General features: G+C 50.4%; 1 protein-coding gene across 1 annotated transcript; it reads right to left on the bottom strand.

Annotated features, from left to right (window-relative positions):
• Positions 1-1,437: 1,437 nt before the first annotated feature.
• Positions 1,438-19,853, bottom strand: LHFPL5 (LHFPL tetraspan subfamily member 5). The gene is made up of 4 exons (XM_006115674.4): positions 19,084-19,853; positions 5,995-6,231; positions 1,816-1,849; positions 1,438-1,578 (listed from the first exon to the last, which is right to left on the bottom strand). The coding sequence occupies exons 1-3, from the start codon at positions 19,493-19,495 to the stop codon at positions 1,833-1,835; spliced, it is 666 nt and encodes a 221-aa protein (XP_006115736.1). The 5' UTR covers positions 19,496-19,853; the 3' UTR covers positions 1,438-1,578; positions 1,816-1,832.
• Between the last annotated feature and the right edge of the window lie 658 nt (positions 19,854-20,511).

Here is a 20,511-nt window from a genome sequence, read left to right as displayed (position 1 = left end):
CTGATATGTTCCCTCTAACTTGTTTGTTATTCTGATAGAGTAGGGGACAGGGTTAACGCATATAGTCTTGAGACCCCATTCACATGTAGTATTGTGTAATCTAGGTAGATAAAATCCCAAATATTAGCAAAATCTTTATTTTGCTTGCTACTAAAATAGAAACTAAGAAGATACAACTTTGCTATAAAGTTGTCCTCTTTAAATAGCTATGTGCCAAACTTTGCCACTTAATAGTCCCTTCCTTTATCTGTCTCTTCTGCCTTCCCTAATAGGGAGCCATCCTTAATTGTAAAGTGGATGTTCAGGGTGCAGCCTGGCTGGAACTGACCTGCTTTCTAGCAACTATTAGGCCATAAACACTAAGTTCTACTTTGCTATGTAGATTGTTGGATTGAGAGCTGGTAGTGCTACCTTTAAGTTCCCCAAATCAGAAGTGGTTGCATTCCTGTGCAATCTGCATTCTTACGTTCCACAGAAGACTGCTGTAGGTGGGCGTTCATAGGGTGTGTCTAGACTACAGGGTTTTTTTCCGAAAAAAGTAGCCTTTTTTTGAAAAAAATTCCCCTGCATCTAGCCTGCTGCTGCGTTCTTTCTAAAGTAAATCAAAAGAATGTGGCAGTTTTTTCGACTATGGAAAATGTCGTTTTACGAGGAAGAATGCCTATTTTTAAAGTGCTCTTTCGAAAAAAGATGCCATGTAATGCAAACTGTGATATTTGGAAAAGAGCATCCAGACTGCCTGGGTGCTCTTTCAAAAAAGCACTGATTGTAGTCTAGATGCTCTTTTTCGAAAGAGGCTTGCAGTCTAAATGTAGCCTTAGTCTATGGGGAACTGGTAACTAAACAATGCAGCCAGTGATAGTGTGAATTGAGCTGACTTGAGTGACACTATCTGCTCCATTGAACAGAATCTCAGTTCCCTGCTATGTCATGCTGGAGCCCAGCAGATGAGTGCCAGAAAAGAGGCTTCATCATGCTTTGCCTTGAATGTTGCTCAGTACGGTGAAAGAGGAGTTGTGTAGCCTGGTGAGTTCTAAGGCTGACTTTTTTCACTGCCCCATTAATTCAGCAAGTAGCTGGATTCTTTATACTAACTGGACTATGGCTTTGTTTGATCTTTGTCCCCATGGGTAATTTCAAGAGCCAGCATTATTTAAAAAAAAAAAAATGTGCCCATTGTGCACCTTGTTGGAATGTGGGTGTTGAATGGCTTTTCCTGTAAAACAATGCTCAGGATTGCTCATGTAGGAGAAGCTAGGTGAGTACGCTTTCCAAGGACAGTAGCACAAAATCAAAACACTGCCATTTTGTGTTTTATTCAGCTATTTTTTTCCTGAAACAGGCCAGTACAAAATGTGACTCTGTAAATAAAGCACACAATGCCCCTGGCTCACCACTGCCTAAGGTGGTAGCTTCATCAAATGTTGAGCTGTCCCACTCCATAACTGATTGTGTCCTGTCCAAATAAACTCTATGGGGATTCCCTTCGCATGGAATCTTTTCAAGACAGTTTGTAGTGAGAATAGAGGTCCTTCAACATGATTTCTCCAAGAAAAGCATCAAGTTTCAGGTGATTACCTGGAGGGGGTGAGAAGAGAATGGGAATGTGACAAAATTGTAATTGAAAATAAATCAATGCAAGTTTTCTCTTTAATTCCCTTGTGTGCCGTGTGCCATTAGGTAAAAGTAGAGTTTGGTAGTTTTACATTAAATATATAAAAGAAATGGGAATAAAGGGTACTGAAATCCAAATATTACCACTGATCTTTCACTTGGAAACAAGTTTAGAAGTAGCATCAAATTAGGGTTACTTACAGGGATGTTCAGGTTCTTCAGGCATGGTCCTCCTCTGTAAAAACAAATTACCTTTATATTAAGGTGAGTGGGAGTAAAGCACAAGAGCAGCCATCTACAACAGTAGCCCTAGTTTCATATGTTAAGGGAAAAAGTGTCCTCAGTGAGAGGGCAGCTGAGTGAGAAGGCACTGTCTCGTCCCCTGCTGCATGCTGATCATGGACCTCAGACTGTATCTGTTCACTAATGCAGTCTCCTTTCAGTTCAGAGGTATGCAAGTGGACTAGCACTTGCTTGAGGGTTGCCTTAACCTTTGCATAATTATGGTGACCATATTTTTCTGAACCAAAATTAGGGATATGTTAGCCACACCCCCTGCCACAAGAAGTCCCACCCCTGGAGGTAGTGCCCCTGGCATCAAGATGGACACATGACCACAAGTTAAAGGGTGTCATGTGACCCCTCTAAGAACTCCTCCCACTGTCCTACCAATAAGGATGGGTTTGGCCCCCACAGGACCCCTCCCCCATGCAACTATCCTGCAATTGCATTAACCCAATTTGCATATCATTAACTCGGGGGAGAGGCTGGGGGAAGTGTTCCGTTTAAGATTTTCCTCCCATGAGTGGAGTGAGTTTTGTCTTATGCACCAGTATTTAATTCACATGCACTTGTTCAGATGGGTGCCACTGTGGCACCCAAATTATTAATAAATATCTTATAAACTTCTCCCTTTTCCCATCTGCTCCCCTGGTTCCTGCTATCCCTCACCCTCCTCTGCTGTCCTGACTCCTGCCCTTCTTGCCACAGCTCTCCTGGGACCTGCTGCCCTTCTCTTCCCGCTGTGTCCACTCCTCTAGCCCCACTCTGATCATCTGTAGCTACCCATCCCCTCTCCTAACACCTCCTATCCACTTGACCTGCCTCTCTCTGGTACCCATCCTTCTCCACGTGTCTGCCCTTCTGCTTCACCCCCCCCCAATTCCCTGGCACCTTACCCCTGCGCCTCACTGCCCCTGCCCTCCTTGCCTCTTTCTCCCTGGTGCCCATCCCCTCACCACTCTGCCCCAGTTCTCCTCATGCCCCTCTGCGCGCACTCCAGCATGACTTGCTCCATCCCCTGCCTTCCTCATGCCCACCCCTCTTTTCAACCTTTCTTCTCCCTGCACCCACTGCTCCCGTCTCCTCTTCCTCCGTCTTGCCTCATTGTCCCTCCCCTTTCCTCTCCCAGCATCATCCTGTCCCCTCCCTTCCCACCCACACTGATATCGTTCCTCCCCTCCCTCCTGCTGCTCTTTTCTTCATTGTCTCCTCTTGTCCACCTGGCATTTGTCTCTCCTTCCACCCTGCTCCTTGGTGCCTTCCCCTTTCTTCTCCTGCCCTGCCCTGCCCCCCCCCCCCCCACAGCACAAGCCCCTTCCTCTCCTCCCCCCACCTCCCACTTAGTTCTCCTCCTGCCCCTTCCCTCACCACCTGCCTTCGACATGGGAAGCAGTTTGCAGGGCTGGACCTGCGATGCTATTTTTATTACCACGGTCCAGCCCTAGCTGCTGCCGGGGCAGGTCCATGTGCTGGGACTGGAGCAGAGGCTGCCCACTGCTATTTTTAGTACTGGCTCCAGCTGGAGTCAAGGGGCAGCCGCATGAGGCCTGTTCTGGTGAGGCTGCTCCAGCTGGAATATGCCTTCTGTGGCTGCCCCTTAACTCCAGCTGGAGCCGCCTGTGGGGACCTGGCCCACAGTACTAAAAATAGCACCATGAGCTGCTTCTGCTACAGTCCTGGCACCTGCTGAGTCCGAGCATGCCCTGCCCCACAGTGCCCCAGCCAGGCTCTATGCAGCTACTGCTGGGGCTCCAAGGCGGCCTGGAGGAAGAAGCCTGGGAGGACCAGGACCCCGTGCAGCAGAAGCAGTCCCACGAGGATTGGGATGGGCCACATGCCACCAGAAGCCAGCACGGCTACCCTACGCACCCTGCTGGGGCAGAGGGGGAGGAGGCTGCTGCACTGTGTGAGGAGCAATGGCACCGTGCCATTTTTTGTTTCTTCCCATAAGCCAGTGTCCCCATCAAGTAGTAAAATGTCCGGTGGGACTTTCTGGGACATTTCACTACTTGCCAGGGCACTGGGACAGAGTGTTTAGATTCAGGGCTGTCCTGGAAGAATCCGGACATTATGGTCAGTGTATGCATCATACACAACGCTTGTGGGCTTCAGAAACCAAATGCTGCTCATAGGAGGGATAGTAAAAACCATTACTAAATGCTTTTAACACACCAAATGGTGTGTCAAGTCAGATATTTCATCTCATTAGGGATGAGTGTGCTACAACTCTTCCCCCCCCCAACTAATTCTTCCCTTGACAAAATGAAATTATTCTCTGCCATCCCTGATGTTACATAACAGAGTGGGTCAGACCAAAGGTCTCTTCTGACAGTGGCCAAGGCCAGGTACCCCAAAGGGAATGAACAGGATACATAATTAAGTGATCCACCTGCTCTTCCTCATTCCCACCTTCTGACAAACACAGGGTTCAGATGCCATTGATGGACCTAACCTCCAAGAATTTATCTAGTTCTTGTTTGAATCCTGTTAAAGTCCTGGTCTTCACAACATCCTCTGGCAAGGAGTTCCACAGGTTGACTGTACATTGTATGAAGAAGTATTTCCTTTTGTTTGTTTTAAGCCTGCCTATTTTCATTTGGTGACCCCTAGTTCTTGTGTTATGGGAACAAGTAAATAACTTTTCCTTATTTATTTTCTTTGCATGAGCCATGGTTTCATAGACCGCTATCATATCTCTCTTTCGTTTCCTCTTTTCTAAGCTGAAAAGTCCCAGTCTCACTAATTGCTTCTCAAATGGCAGCAGTTCCATAGCCCCATGGGCATTGGGTGAAAGCCCAGCTGGGGAGGGCAAGATTCAGCCCTGCCCCTAGAGCCAAGCCCCGCCCACCCCCCAGCTGCATCCTGCCTGGACATGTGGAGAGCTGGGGCTATCATGATGCCCCCAGCCCAACCCTCCCCAACGGCAGGGGAAGGCTGTGCTGCCCTACCATGGCCCCGTTTCCCCCCACCAAGCTGCTGAGCTGGACTGCCTTGCCCAGAGCCTGGGGGGATCAGGGCTACCATGCCGCCGTTCTAGCCTTCCCCGGCGGTAGCCCCAGCCTTAGGCAGTTGGTCATGTTGGCGGTTTTGGGAAAGCTGTGCCTTCCTTTGCCTCCATTACTGACTTCCCGTTCATACCCGTAATCATTTTTGTTGCCCTTTTCTGAACTTTTTCCAATGTCAAGAAGAGGCAACCACATCTTTACACAGATGTGGGCATACCATGGATTTATGTAGAGGCAATAAAATAGTCTCTCTTTTTTTTTATACCTTTTAAAAATATTCCTAACAGTCTGTTTGCTTTTTTGACTGCTGCAGAACATCAAGCGGTTGTTTTCAGAGAACTATCCACAGTGACTCCAAGATCTCTCTCTCAAGTGGAAAGAACTAATTTTCGTCCCCATCATTTTGTATGTATAGTTGGCATTATAGTTTCCCATATGCATTACTTTGCATTTATCATCAGTAAAATGCATCTGCCATTGTGTTGCCCAATCACCTAGTTTTGTGAGATCCTTTTAAAGTTTTTGCAGTCTGCTTTGGACGTAACTATCTTGAACACTTTGAGATCTGCAATTTTTGCCACCTCACAGTTTATCCTTTTCTCTGGATCATTTATGAATATATTAAATAGGATTGACCGCAGTACGGACCCCTCTGGGACACCATTTTTGAGAACTGACCATTTATTCCTACCCTTATCAAAGGCTTTCTGGAAATCTAAGTACACGATCTTCTCTTCTGTCGATTGCCATGTCTGCATCAATGTCTACCCAGGGTAGCTCACTGAGTGACGTCTGTCATCCCCCACCGGAGTGGCTTAGAGACCTTTAGTGCTGGGGAAGTACTAGTTTTTAGAAAGCAATTAGCTGGCTAGCCACAATGAGTAGACAGAAGACTGCTCTGGCCAATACTGCTGGAACCTCATCTTGTTAATATCTCTTCCCCAGCACTGTCCCGGTCTCTGTACACCTAGGCCCCAACTGGAACTTGCTTTATCAATGGCAGTGACCTGTCAAGGGTTTTGATGTTCCTGTAAGAGATGAGCAATAGTTGCCAGGAGAGAGAACAAAGTGGGTCTTTGCCCTAGACAGTTACCTTTATTTTCTACTTTGAAATCGTCGGGGAGTAGGTTGTCTTGCCGGTTCCCTAGAACAAAGGCCAGGAAGGAGAGGAGGAGTGCATCCAGGATCCCGATGATGCAGAGGATGAAGGCCCAACGCACGGTGCATGCTCCTAGTGTGTATTTGTCTGTCTTGTCCCCACACATGCGCTTCACTTCATTGGAATCCCAGCCATCAGGGTAGATCAGGCAGCCTATCATTAGGCCAGCTGCTGTAGGGGGGAAAAACTTGAGGTGTTAACAAGTGGCACAGTGATACTGCACTGCTGTCTTGAGTGGATGGGGTGAAAAGCAGGGAACAGAAAAGTCCTTGAATGCTAATTAGCCTTTTTTTTTTTTTTAAAGAAGTCATTATGTGTGTCCCCCGCTCCTTTCCACAATGGCTCAGCAGCTGATTGTGCAAAATAAAGCGTAGCCTTTCACAGCACTAGGTGCATTTTCTGTGAGCATCTTGTCCCAGAATCTGGGACATCAGCATCATCCAGCACCTGAGATTGTATCAGGAAGAGAACAGCACAGCTAGTGCTATAGACCATGACCATGGATCTGACCATGCTTGGAATAGAACCAGCACTGTCATGTGCCTATGACTACAAACCACCAGCTCAAAGAGCAAGCTGTGGACTAAATGAAAATTGCAAAATGTGTCACTGACTAATGAATAAATGTCAGAAATCCATTTAAACTGCTCTGTGCCTCGCTTCTCCGCAGGCTGGTGAAACAAAGAGGGAAGTTGCTTCTGTAAAGTTCTTGTTTCTTGGCTGATAAATGCCCTACAAAGCTATTTCTACATCCTCACATCAGTATCAGAAACATAATCAAAGACCGAGTTGTGCCAAATAACGTGCTTGTTTAAATGGTTTAGCTCTGGTCTCCGTCTCGCTCAGTTAGAATCAGGTAGTTCAGACTCTTCCATTAATAATCGCATTGCACTTTTCTATTGTCAATTTCAAAGGGCTTCAACTCAGGTGGGTATTTATCCTCCCTGTCTTACAGATGGAAAATTGAGGCACTGTGCTGGAACGAGTAAGAATCCAAGCTCTAGCTAGAACTAAGATTTGTGTGTGTGAGGTGCAATCGGGTAACCCACAGTAACTAGTTTGGCATCTAGTGAGCAGTGTTTGATGCAGTCTCACTGCCCTGGAGCCTAGTTATGTGTGAGCAAGGGCAGATCTAAAGAGCAAAGTTATCCAAGCCGAGCTAAAATAGTGGAATTAACGTGGTACAATATCCACCCCATGTCTCCCTGGTGAGGATGAAGTAAGGGCAAGAGAAAAATGCCTTTCTACCAGAGTAGTTTATTTCCATGGGGGGAGGGAAGGAAGCTATCTTCAGAGCAGTGTAACTCCACATTTGGGGTTGTACCAGTCTAACTCTTTTGGTTAATACTGCACCCTTCAATAACTCAGTCCTACCAGTACACAAACAGGCCAGGTTGCACGCTGCCAGCATAGCTACACTGAGCAGAGGGGTGCAGCACACTGGGATCTGAGACTGGCCTTGCAGGCAGCCAGCAGAAGAGCCTGGCTAGATAGTCTGGTTTCGCTCGTGGAGGCCCGAATAAGTGGTAGTACCAAAAGCATGGCTTTGCTGGGATAAGCAGGCTAGGTCTTCTGGTACAGCTATGCCAGCAAAGGGCTCTTGGCACAGCCTAGCCTAACGTTTTCATGTAACCTGAGGATTATCCACGTGCGCATCTCGCTCACTTCTCTCAGCTGCTGAGAGTGATCAGGGAGAGATTTGTAACCCACATGGCCGTGCCTTCTAGCTATCTCTCGGGGACAGCGGCTGTGCCTCCAGGAGCACAATGCTCATGGCAGAAGGAAATGCTGCTGCAAAATCTCCCTTTAACTTGGTCACCGTGGCAACACCCTTCCATTCCTGCCTGAGTATGCAACAGCATCCTGTGAAAGGCGCCCTCACTTGCTAGGAACGGTCTCCTCCCAATGGAAGAAGCAGATTGTCAGTGGACGTGTTTGAGCTGGGGAAACTTGTACGGCTATTTATTTAACCAGGGTTGGGCCAACTTCTACTTAAGTGTATTTTATTGCATCCTAAGCAGTTGACACCCAGGTTAATTCTAGTGTAGTGTCAGCTGGAATCCCACACAAGGTCAACTCCTTTTGTAAACATTTAGATAGCCTACCTCCAGGAGTGTACACAACCTCGTCTGATCCGTACCTGGCTCCAAGCTGCTTTCACTCACGTGCCGTACCTGTACCATGCGATGCCTTTCCTGCTGCTGTTAGAGCAAATGCAGTTTTCAGCCAGGTAGCTTGTCTTCCAGTCTCAAAAGTATTTGGGCTGCTAAATACAATACTTTCTATACTTTCTGAAGAGTCATTATGGGTGATTCGTGGGTGCTAGTCCTACGACTAAGGTGCCTAACGGCTAGTCCCAGTTTGCCACTCACTGGTTGTAAAGTAATGGTTGCGGGGGGAGGGCACGAGATACTGGAAGGAACATCAAGAGGTCACCAGGTCCAGTCCCCTGTACTGACAGCAGGACCAAGCACCATCTAGACCGGGGTAGGCAAATACTGGTCCACAAATGGCTGCTGGCAGGCCTCCACCATTGTATTTACCTGTAGGGCCACAGGTACCAGTCATTGCAGCCAATGGGAGCTGCAGGAAGCAGTATACCAGTCCGCGCCACTTCCTGCTGCTCCCTTTAACTGGGATCCACAGCCAACGGGAGCCACAATCGCCGGTACCTGAGGCAATACATGTAGCAGTGGGAGGGCCTGCCAGGAGCTAACCCGGTGAACCACTGCTGTGTTATTGCCCACCCCCATCTAGACCATCCTTGATAGGTGTCTAATCAGCTTTTTTAAATCCTCATTGATGGAGATTCCACAACCTCCCTGGTCAACTTATTCCAGTGTTTAACCAGCCTGACAGGCAGGAAGCTTTTCCTAATGTCCAACCTAAACCTCCCTTGCTGCAGTTTAAGCCCATTGCTTCTTGTCCTGTCCTCAGAGGCTGGCGAGAATAAGTATGCAACAAGGCCCTTGCTATGGATAAATTAGTCAATGCACTTCAGATTCAGAGCAGGGATTCTCTTTCCAGCTGTAGTGTGCGTGGGGCCTAGCAGAGCGATGGAGTTGGCGCGCGCAGGCTAGCCTCAGCCAATGAATTCTTCAGAAAGTCCACGGAAGGCGCCTAGCAAACGTTTTAAAGAGCAACTTCCTGAGCAGCTTTGACTTCCCTGCTCTTCACCCCCCCCCCCCCCCCCCAAGCTCTCTGGGTTGGGGCCAATGTTATGTTCGCACAATCTCTGGCACAGAGAACTGTGCAGCCTACAGTGCAATTGTAAGCTCCATCATAAATCCACACCCTCTCTAACGTACATGCAGGTCCTTCAGCCGGAAACATGCTCTTCCCTCCTACGCCACAAAAATGTGACCGCACCTAGAGTTCTGGAGCGAGAGACTATTGATCTCCACCATGCACGTCTTCTCTCCTCCGGCACCCGGCAACTGGCATGCTGAAGCAGCTGAATGCTCATGGTTAGTTGCTCTTTGAAACACTGTTTTACAGAGACAGCTCTCAGGGATGGTCTAGACTGTGCTTGGTCCTACCATGAGAGCAGGGGTCCCAGTGTTCTATGAGTTGGATGCATCAGGTAACAGCAGATTAGCAGCAACACGCTCTGTCCCTCTTGCTATGCAGAGGTGTAATGATGCTGCCGTTGCCACATTTCTAACCACACTCACGCACACACATACACCACACTTTCCTTGCAGCCAGCTTTTCTCTCTGTCCCTAGGATGCCGTAGGCCAGAGACGGCTTTCAGGCCTGTCAATAGCTGCTGCCTGGCAACAGGGTTTTTCGAAGGCTCATGGGAAGGACAGCAGCAAGGGCGCTGTGTGTCTTACTGGCGTTCCATAACCATCTTTCTTCATTTGGAAGCTACGCCTTCCCGTACACTTAATGACCTTCCTCTGCAGCTCACCACGGTGGATGAGGGAGGTAGGTGGAATGCTTCAAAGGAATACCTACATCTTGGACTGAGGTGTGATCCTGATACAAATAAAACAGGGGCACCTGGCTTTTTCCAACTCCCCCCTCCCCCCCACACACACAACACTTATGCCTTTAAAATAATTAGCCAGCTCAAGCAGAACACAGCGACCACACTGGATTAGCCCAGTTGTCCATCTGGCCCAGCATCCTGTCTCTGATAGTGGCCAGTGCCAGATGCTTCAGAGAAACTGAGCAGAACAAGACAATTAATGCGTGATCCATTCTCTGTTGTTCAGTCCCAGCTTCTGGCCGTCAGAGGCTTAGGGACACCCAGAGGATGGACTGGCACCCCTAACTATCATGGCTAAAAGCCATTGATGGACCTATCCCTCCATACACTTTTATCTAAATCACTTTTGAACCCAATTATACTTTTGGTCATCACAATATCCCCTAGCAAGGAGTTCCACAGGCTGGACTTCCCTGGTCCAGCACCCTCGGGACCTGACCATTGGAGGGAGTTTGCTGGGCCAGGAGAACTCAATGCTGGCCTTTCTTCTGACCAACACCAGGCTCTGCTGGGGTCCATCAGCAGACCTGACCCGGCTCCCCTCCCAGCCACTGGGATCCCCTGCCCCATGGCCAGTCCCAGGCTGCCACTGGGTTCTGCCAGGCTCTGTGGCCAACCTGATGGCTGCTGGTCTCCATTGCCCCAAGTATGCTGGGCAAGCCCTGGGCCACTTGAGCTCCACCACCCTGGTGCATGGAGCTCCACAGTCAACCTGGGGTCATTGGGTTCCATGACCCCCAGGTTCCACGGACCTGACAGTCTAGACATAGCCTCCCAGTCTTTTTACTATCTTGTTATACGGACGTTCTTCTGAGCTCGTAATCGCTTTTGTTGCCCTCCTCTGTACCTTTTCCAATTCTAATGTATCTTTTTTGAGAGTGGGAAACCTGAACTGCAGGCTGTATTCAAGTGTGGGCTTGCTAGTGATGTACATAGTGAGGGTATGATATTTACTGACATTATTGAGCTCTTTCCTTGTAGTTCCTAGCATTCTATTTGTGTTTTTGACTGCCACTGTTCACTGAGCTGATGTGTTCAGAGGAGTCGCCTTGATGACTCCAAGATCTCTCTCTTGAGTGGTAACATAATTTAAGCCCATCATTTTGTATGTGTCGTTAGGATTATACTTTACAACATTCATTACTTTGCCTTTATCAAGGCTGAATTTCATCTTCCATTTTGTTGCCTAGTAGTCTTCTGTGAGACCCCTTTGTAACTCTGTAGTCAGCTTTGGACTTAATGGCTGCGTCTAGACTGGCAAGTTTTTCCGCAAAAGCACATGCTTTTGCGGAAAAACTTGCCAGCTGTCTACACTGGCCGCTTGAATTTGCGCAAGAACACTGACGATCTCATGTAAGATTGTCAGTGTTCTTGCGGAAATACTATGATGCTCCCGCTCAGGGATAAGCCCTCTTGCGCAAATGCTTTTGCACAAGAGGGCCAGTGTAGACAGGTAAAAACTGTTTTGCACAAAAAAGCCCCGATGGCGAAAATGGCGATCGGGGCTTTCTTGCACAAAATCGCGTCTAGATTGGCACGGACGCTTTTCCGTAAAAAGTGCTTTTGCGCAAAAGCGTCCGTGCCAATCTAGACGCTCTTTTCCGCAAATGCTTTTAACGGAAAAACTTCTTCGTTAAAAGCATTTGCGGAAAATCATGCCAGTCTAGACGCAGCCAATGAGTTTAAGCAATTTGGAAACATCTGCAACCTTTGCCACCTCATTCCGTACCTGTTCGTCCAGATTATTTATGAATATGTTGAGCAGCACTGGTCCCAGTGCTGAGCCCTGGGGGTCCCTGCTATTTTCCTCTCTCTGCTGTGGAAACCGACCATTTATTCCTACCTTTTGTTTTTTGTCTTTTAACCAGTTTCTGATCCACAAGAGGACCATTTCTCTGGTCCCACAGCTGCTCAATTTGCTTAAGAGTCTTTGGTGAAGCTCTCCAAAAGTCCAAATGCACTATGCCCCCTGGGTCATCCTTGTCCACGTTTGTTAAACTCCCTCAAAGAATTCTAGTAATTGCTGAGGCATGTTTTCCCGTTACCAAAGGTGTCTTCATTCTCCCTCGATATATTGGGATCATCTATTTAATTATTCTCTTCTTTATTAATATTTCAACCAATTCGAAGTTGGATTTTCTGGCCTGTAATGGCCAGGGTCACAACTGGAGTTGTTTTTGTTTTTTTGTTTTGTTTTTAAAAATCCACATTCCCAGTCATCTGGGTCAAAGGCTGATTTGAGTGATGGGTGACATACCTCAGCTAGTAATTCTGCAATTTCATATGTGAGTGCCTTCGGAACTCTAGGGTGAATACACCCTGGTCCAATTATTACTGTTAAATGTATCAATTTGTTCCAGTTTGTTTATTCTTTTATCAACAAACACCTCAGATTTGTCTTCAAAAAAGAATGGCTCCAGCATGAACTTCTGCAAAGCAGTCTAGTGCAGGAAACCATCTGCATTTCTAATGCATCTGCCACGCTGGGTAGCAGAGAGCAGTCACTTTCAAACAGGAACAGCTGCTCCAAAATCAGTGGAATTTGTTCTACTCTTCATACACATGACGCTATCCTTGATCTCAAAGAGCAATGTGCACGCAAAGGGGCGTTTGTGCCTCTCACAAAGGGCGACATTACCGAGTTATGCAAAAAGTCACGTTAAAGTTGCAGCTGCTGCTCACCGCTGTGAAAAAAGGCCCCACAATTTGGCCTTATGCAGCTCCAGGCAAGTCCACCAACTCGTCGCTTGATTCGCTTCCTGGAAATAGTTTATTCCACCCTAAGGTCTTGTTAATTTTGATGGGGTGATCTAATTGTGGTTCAACCACTTGCCTTTTATGCTGTTCTGACCACATTTAACTAGCATCTGTGCACAGAAGAGAGGTTGGAGAAAGGAAGGAAATTAAATGAGTAAGGCACCATGGATGCTAACAGAGGCTGCTGAGAGTGCTGCATGCAGTAGCTATTATGTGTGCCGTTACATGACCCAGCTGGTTCCCATGTCAAAGGCTGTTATTGGGCCAACAGCCACAGCTCTTAGGGTACATCTACCCAGCAAGGCTGAACTCAAACTAAGCGACGCAATTTGAGCGACGTCAATTGTGTCGTTTATTTCGAAATTGGGAGCATCTGCACAGCACTTATTTCGAAATGGAGCCCTCTTCCTCCAACTTCCCTTACTCCTCATGCAATGAGGGTTGCAGGAGTCTGAGTAAGAAGTCCTCCAGCTCGACAGGAGACTGAGGGGGGATATGATAGAGGTCTATAAAATCATGAGTAGTGTGGAGAGGGCCGATAAAGAAAAGTTATTTATTAGTTCCCTAAATAGAAGAACTAGAGGACACCAAATGAAATTAATGGGTAGCAAGTTTAAAACTAATAAAAGAAAGTTCTTCTTCACACAGCGTGTAGTCAACCTGTGGAACTCCTTGCCAGAGGAGGCTGTGAAGGCTAGGACTATAATAGAGTTTAAAGAGAAGCTAGATAATTTCATGGAGGTTAGGTCCATAAAAGGCTATTAGCCAGGGGATAAAATGGTGTCCTTGGCCTCTGTTTGTCAGAGGCTGGAGAGAGATGGCAGGAGACAAATCGCTTGATCATTGTCTTCGGTCCACCCTCTCTGGGGCACCTGGTGCTGGCCACTGTCGGTAGACAGGATACTGGGCTAGATGGACCTTTGGTCTGACCCAGTACTGCCGTTCTTATGTTCTTATGACAGTATTTTGACACTATTTTGAAATAACTGCCTGCTGTGTAGACGTGGACTAAGTTATTTGGAAATAATGCTGCTGTATAGACTTACCCTTCGAGACTTTAAGGCCAGAAGGTACCATCATGATGGTCTAGTCCAGGCAATAAGCAGCTTGTAGTCCAGTCACAGTTCACCAGAGTCAGTCCCTGCAGAATATGTTTTATGTGCACCAAGGCATGTTTTGATGTGCACCACCAGTAGAAACCCATGCTGCCCGCTGCCAGCACTTTGCTAATCAGCTGGGCAGATCTGAATCTCTCCTGAGTGGCTTCCCAAGTGCTTAGCTTACAGGGAACACCGGTCCAGAGCTCTTGAAATCACAGAACGGTGGACCCTTCCGCCACAGAGCTGATGTCTGTGAGGACAGTACAGGCGAGGAATGTGTTTGGGCAAAGACTGTAACTTGCTGAAATCCAGTTTGTGTCAGAAGCACTTGTTTACTTTTGTTTGCTCATTGCCATTTGTGTCTTTATTCCTGATACCTCGCCTCATTCCACGCCTGGTGGATTTGACGTTTCGTAATAACAGCACAGAGCTGTGACTCCAATGAGCCACTGTCAAACCCACTAGCTTAACGAGCTGCTGTGTACTGTCTCTTTAAACTTCACTTCTGGGAATGTTCCAGGAGAGGGTGGTGCACTGCAGGGCAGATGGTTTGCGGAGATTTGGGAGTCACCCGGAAAAGCCAGGCTGTGACCATGCTCGCTGGCTGGCTGTTGTCAGGGCAGAGAGCCACAGCGATACCACTTAAGGCACCCAAAGTTGCATGGCAGGTGGTGACACAAGCCCTTACTAGCCAGGATTGAACCCCAAGGGTCACAACAAATCACGTAGAGTTTGTGACAATCCCAGAATGGAGCCCAGATCACCTGAGTCTTTGCTTTCACCACTAGGCAACCCTTCCTCCCAGCCCACCAGCTGCCACTGGAGCCCTTGCTTTCCCTCCCTCCCAGCTTTGCCATGGGACAGGGAAATCTGAGAAGCGCCAGGCTCTGTCCATGGTGCTAACACCATCTGCCTTTGTCTGCTACAGGGCTGGAGAGCACCTGACATAAGATGGGCCAGCAATGCCTCCGGAGCGGATCAGGCCAGCTACTGCTGGAGCTGCACGTCAGACCTGCTTGTGACTTAGGTGGCAGAGAAAGCAGAGGCTGGGGCAAGACTGAGGTGGTTTGGAGGCAGGCGTATGTCTCAGGAGAGCTGACAGCACGAGCTGTTAGGAGTGGAAGGATGGCTGTGTGGTTAAATCACTTAGACAATATTGATTCCTTTCCCAAACTGCCACAGCCTGCCTGCTTGCCCTGGGCAAATCACTGAGGCAAAGATTTTCAGAAGTGCTATGTGCTTGTGTGTGCCTAACCTGAGACAGCGGGAAGAACCCTGGTTTTCAGTAAGCGTGAAGCCACCCGTCCTCTAGCAACCCAACCCCTTAGAAGTGTCTCATGTTGGGCACCCAGTGCCACTCACCTCTTTTGAAAATCCTTTTCTCTGTGGGCCTCAGTTTGCTACCTGTAAAATGGGCATAGTCATGCTCCCTTGCCTGCTTCAGCTGCAATCTCATCAGGGGGATTGTCTCGTTGTCTGGTTGCAAGGAACCAAGGGATATGTGAGTCTTTGAGGCTGTAGACTAGTTTGCCATGGGATTGGAGGAAGCTGCATGGTTTGCTATATTTAAAACTAGACTTGGCAAAGCCCTAAAGGTACAGACTCTCAAGACCAGTTCTACCCAGGCCAGAGGGTGGTGGTGAGAGTTGGATTGGACAATTATTATGGCTTCCTTGAAGCTTCGCTCCTCTTGCACATGTATGAGTTTGGTGTGCATCTGGCTAGAGATCCCCGCGGCAGGAAATCTGTTGGTGGGTTTGAGCCAGACTCCCTGTGGTGGCAGGACCTCTCTGGGGCAGGCTGTGTTGCTCATTCGCTAGCAGCCGCTCAGTCCCAGCCTAAAACCCTTTCTTCACCATGGGATGTCCAACGTCCATCCCCAAATGATCCATCAAAGCCACCAGCTCCAGTGCACGAGTGTGCCGGCCCCTCTTGCAGGGAGCTGAAAGCAAAGGCCTCCCAGCTGACTGTCCTCTGTCTAATGGGTGGACATTCACTGGGAGGGGAAGGTAACAGCGTTGGGCCTCCACATTTCCTCTTCCATGGCGTGTAGGAGGAAGGAGGCTGGCTGTTAGTCAAACCCAGACCTCCTGCACCCTGATCGGGTGAATGCTTTATTTTCCTAAGCAGATTGAGCATCCCTGCCACGTTTCCCTCTAAAAACCAAGTGTCATCGGAACGCAGCAGAGCTCTTCACCCTCCCTCTCCAATCTGTTTGCCTCCAGGGGCAAGAGATGGTGAGAGGGGGCCAAGACTTTGCTGCTTCCTTTAGAAAAGCAGGCTCCTTGCTGTGTGCCACATTGTTCCTCCCGGATGCCTTCTGAGGCAGGGCTTGCTCATGCCCCCAGTGCAAGATGCAGCCGTTTCTCCCAGAGACTGAGTGACTCTGTCACGGTGCGGAAGGATCTCAGACCTGGCGCTGCCTCCGGGGCTCCTGCAGCAGCACCCAGCACCCCCAGCCCTCGCACTACTTTTCTGTTTCCAGCGTGCGAGGGGTTTCACACCAGCACATCATGCCTGTCAGGGCAGGGGCTGGAAACACGCAGAGCCCCACCTGCCCCTAACTTTTGCACTCAGACGTCTCCTGAAGGAGAGTTGCTCATTTGCTGATGGATTTCCATTTGCTGATGGGGCTGCTTGTCCCTTCAGCATCTGATCCCTCCCCACCAAACAGCCGCTAGCCTGAATTCTGGCCTCAGTGCAAGCCTAGCAGCCTTGGCCTGAGCCTGGCCTCCGAGGGCTAGGGAGCTGTGCACGCGTGCAGACTCCGCACATGTTTCTGCTAATTCCCCTCATGCCCTAGGGACCAGCCACTCTGCTGTTGTCACAGTGAGTCTCCCGGGGACTCCCACTCGATGTACCTTAGGGCCAGGGCCAATCCTCAAATCCTCCCCCTGAGCCAGTGGGCACCTTCCAATGGGGTATCCCCACGTGTCTCCCGGCCTCACCTGCTCCCCCTCCCAGGTGTGCCCGGCCCTGCCTGCCGCCCCGTCAATTTAGCAGAGTTTAGCAAAGCAGTGACCCAGCTGGGAGAGGGCAGTGGAGCAGAGCAAAGGCTGCTGCGTCGCCCTGCTTCCCTGCAGCTCCTGCTGCCGCAGTGAGCACGGGGGAGCCCAAGTCCTGCTGCCATCCTGCATCAGGCCCCCCAGCAACCCTGATGCTGCATGCCAGGGGAAGGGGCCTCAAGCGAAGGGGTGCACTGCCAGGAGAGGGCAGAGCAAAGGCTGGTTGGGGGGAAGGTGCAGACACCTCCACCCCACGGCCACAGGGACTCGTGCCGGTAGCCACACAAGGGCTGGTCTGTGGAACTGCTCAGGTTATAGAAAGCCCCCAGGCTGTGAGTTTGGCCCCTGAGATAGAGGCTGCCTGTGCTGCTGGCTCTTAGCAGGAGGGAGCATGTTGTGTGCCCACATGGACACAGGAACGTCACCATTTTCACGGGAGACGTCCGCCAGCCTGTGAAGGTGGGGAGAGGGGGTAAGACTAGTGCCTTCCCATTGTGCTCATTCTCTTTGAACAACAGCTTCCCATCTCGCAATTGCTACACCAGCCCTCTGGGGCAACGCACTTTTGGTTGTTCCGGTTCCTTGGACTTTCGACCTGCTTCCAAGCCTCTTATCTTAATCTTTGAGTTGGTTTCCTGAAGGCCAGTGAGAATTAGCTGATAATCTCAGCCCTGCTGCAGTTTCCATTGCCTGCCCGGCCTTTCCACCAGTAACGCTCTCTGTTGCCATGGCATTTTCACCACCAGCAAGGCCCGCTGAGCCAGGAGGGAGTGTAACAGGAGGCTACCTTCCTCTTTGACATCAATATTTCAGGAGGCTGAGGATTGGATTGGATTTCAGCAGCTTCTCGCGGCGACAGGGAAAGCACACAGCCTTCACCTTGCTCGGAGAACTAGCTGTGCTGGCAGCTGTAATTCCACCCGGTAAGACTCAGGCTAAGCTGAATGGGTCGGGTAGCCTGGAAAGTCATTATCCATCTCTGGCCTGAGTGCACCAACAAGATACCTGCCCTACTTTGTGAGGTGCTGCGTAAACAAAGCAAGCAACACCCAACAGAGGCCGTAAATTGCTTCTCCATGTTAGCCTGCTCACAGTTACCTGCTATCAGCCCTGGCATTGCTTGGCCTGTGGTCACTCCCCCCGGGTTCACTCGGTGGATAATCTCATGCCCAAAAATGCTGCATTACTGCATGGTAATCCAACCCCGTACCTCAGAGCACCAGGTGACTGCCATAGGAGCTGGGAGGGAATTTTTCCCTCAAGCACAGAATTGCGCCTCCAACTGGGTTTCTAGGGCTATGTCTACACTGGTGGGTTGTTGCACCAGAAGTATGCAAATGAGGCTAAGCATGGAATATCGCCGAGCCTCATTTGCATACCTAATGAGCTGCCATTTTTGCGGAAGAGGCTTGTGCTAGAAGGAGCATCTACAATGCCCCTTCTTGCGCAAGAAAAACCCTCTTGCTCAATGCCATTACACTGATTATATTCACTATGGGGATAGCTGAAATCCCCCACTACTACTGAGTTTTTTATTTTGATAGCCTCTCTAATCTCCCTTAGCATTTCATAGTCACTATCACTGCCCTGATCAGGTGGTTGATAATAGATCCCTTCTGCTATATTCTTATTATTGGCGCATGGAATTTCTATCCATAGAGATTCTATGGAACATTTTGGCTGATTTCAGATTTTTACTTCATTTGATTCTACATTTTCTTTCATGTATAGTGCCACTCCTCCACCAGCACGACCCGTTCTGTCCTTCTGATATATTTTGTACCCTGGTGTGACTGTGTCCCATTGATTGTCCACATTCCACCAAGTTTCCATGATGCCTATTATGGGCTGCTGGGAGTGAGCCACATCCATTCTGGCTGCATTGGCCTCATTAACCTTGGTCCTACGCTTTTGATATAGTTGTGTGCATTTAGCTCCCTGCCTCTGGAATTCCACTCCAATGCATCTGATGAAGAGGGTTTTACCCATGAAAGCGTATGCCCAAATAAATGCTCGTCTTTGAGGTGCCCCAGGATTCCTGGTTTTTGCAGACCCAGATTAACATGGATACCCCTATGAGACAAAAAGGAATGAACTGCTTCTACACCCTGGTTGCATTTCTGCCCTGGACTGGATATACCCCCTGGGACTCCAGGAGCTACTCACCTGCTGCCAGCTGCATCCAGGCACAGACTTTGTAGACAGTGGCCGAGTTGCAGAAGAAGAACATGCTGAAGCAGAGGATGCAGCCGATGATGAGGAAGGTGGAGATGCCCACGAAGAACATGGCTGTTTTGAAGGCGCTGGAGGGGATGGTGCCGAAGTCCAGGGGGCTGCCCTTGCAGATGAGCTCGCCGGTCAGGGCGTTGCCAATGCAGTAGGAGAAGAGGCCGAAGTAGCCGGCTTGCGGGGTGTCGATGCTGTCCCCGATCCAGTAGGGCTGGATGAAGCTCACCACCATGATGATGGCGAAGCAGAGGGTGAAGAGGGCCCACAGCACCCCCATGGCCCGCGCGTTGCGCACGTAGTTGGTGTGGTAGATCCGGGCTGCTTCTTGCGCGGGCAGCATCTTCCCCATGGTGCGGCTGGGTGAGCGGCTTTCGGCTCGCCTGGGGCTGGGTCAGGGACTCCCGTGCTGGGGCTGCCTCCTTGTGGGCCCCAGGCCCGGGGGCAGCGGGCTGCGCCCAGGGAAGTCAGTGGGGCTGGAGGGCGCCCGGCCCCACACACACCACCCCCAGGGCCTCCCTGCGACCCAGCCCAAAGCCCCGTGGCCAGGGTCCGGCTCTGGCGATCAGGCTCCGTGTCCAGCTCCTGGGCGCCAGCCCCACTCGTCTGCCCCCCGGCTCCGTGTCCGGGCCGGGGTGAGGTGCCCGGCTCCCAGCCGCGCTCCCGGGGGGCCAGCCGCTTCTCCGGCCCCTCCCAGCCCCGCGGCTCCCGGCGCCCGCTGCCTCCTCCCCCGCGTCCGCCGCGCCCGCCCCCGCCGGCCCCTTCCTTACCTAGCCCAGCCTCCGGCCTGGCCCCGGGCTCGACCCCTGCGCACCCTGCGCCCCTGGCCCGGAGCTGCGCTGCGCTGCGCTGCGCTCCGGCTGGCTGGGGAGCGCGGTTCAGCACCGCGGAGAGCGCCCGCTGGGAGCCACCCAGCCCGGGGAAAGGCGCAGCCGGCGGCTCCTCGCCTTGGGTGGGGGCAGGACGCTGCCCGAGGGGGGGAGAGGCTACGCTGGAGGGGACCTTCGTGAACCCGCCATGTCTGCCCCCCCCCTCCTTACTGCCCCCCGAGCATTACCCGGGGGCGGCGGTGGAGAGATGTAGGGTGAGAACAAGCGGACACACACTTCCCTGCCCCCGTCTGTCCCCCGCTCCCTGCGCCACCCCCGCCCCAGCCAAGCCCCCACCTCCCAGGCGAGCTCTTCCTCCATCTGTCATCTCTGCCCAGGCTGAGCAACGTCTACGAGACTAGCCCCTTCATGGAGGCAGGAGGCTGGCCCTAAAGCAAAGGACAGGAAAGGTGAGGACCCAGCCAACCAGGCTACAGGGCTTGTGGGGGGCGGACAATGTGGTTATAGGGCCAGATCTTCTGCTGGGAGAAATCACTGC

Source organism: Pelodiscus sinensis, chromosome 27 (genome assembly GCF_049634645.1).
Source record: "Pelodiscus sinensis isolate JC-2024 chromosome 27, ASM4963464v1, whole genome shotgun sequence".
Taxonomy (NCBI): domain Eukaryota; kingdom Metazoa; phylum Chordata; order Testudines; family Trionychidae; genus Pelodiscus; species Pelodiscus sinensis.
The sequence above is the reverse complement of the archived record's forward strand: the minus strand, read 5'-3'. Positions and strand labels throughout refer to the sequence as shown.

Coding starts and splice junctions, on each gene's coding strand:
- LHFPL5 (XM_006115674.4), bottom strand. CDS start 19,495: ATGGGGAAGATGCTGCCCGCGCAAGAAGCAGCCCGGATCTACCACACC. Junction 6,232..19,083: donor CTGGATGCAGCTGGCAGCAG/GTGAGTAGCTCC, acceptor TCCCCCCTACAG/CAGCTGGCCTAATGATAGGC.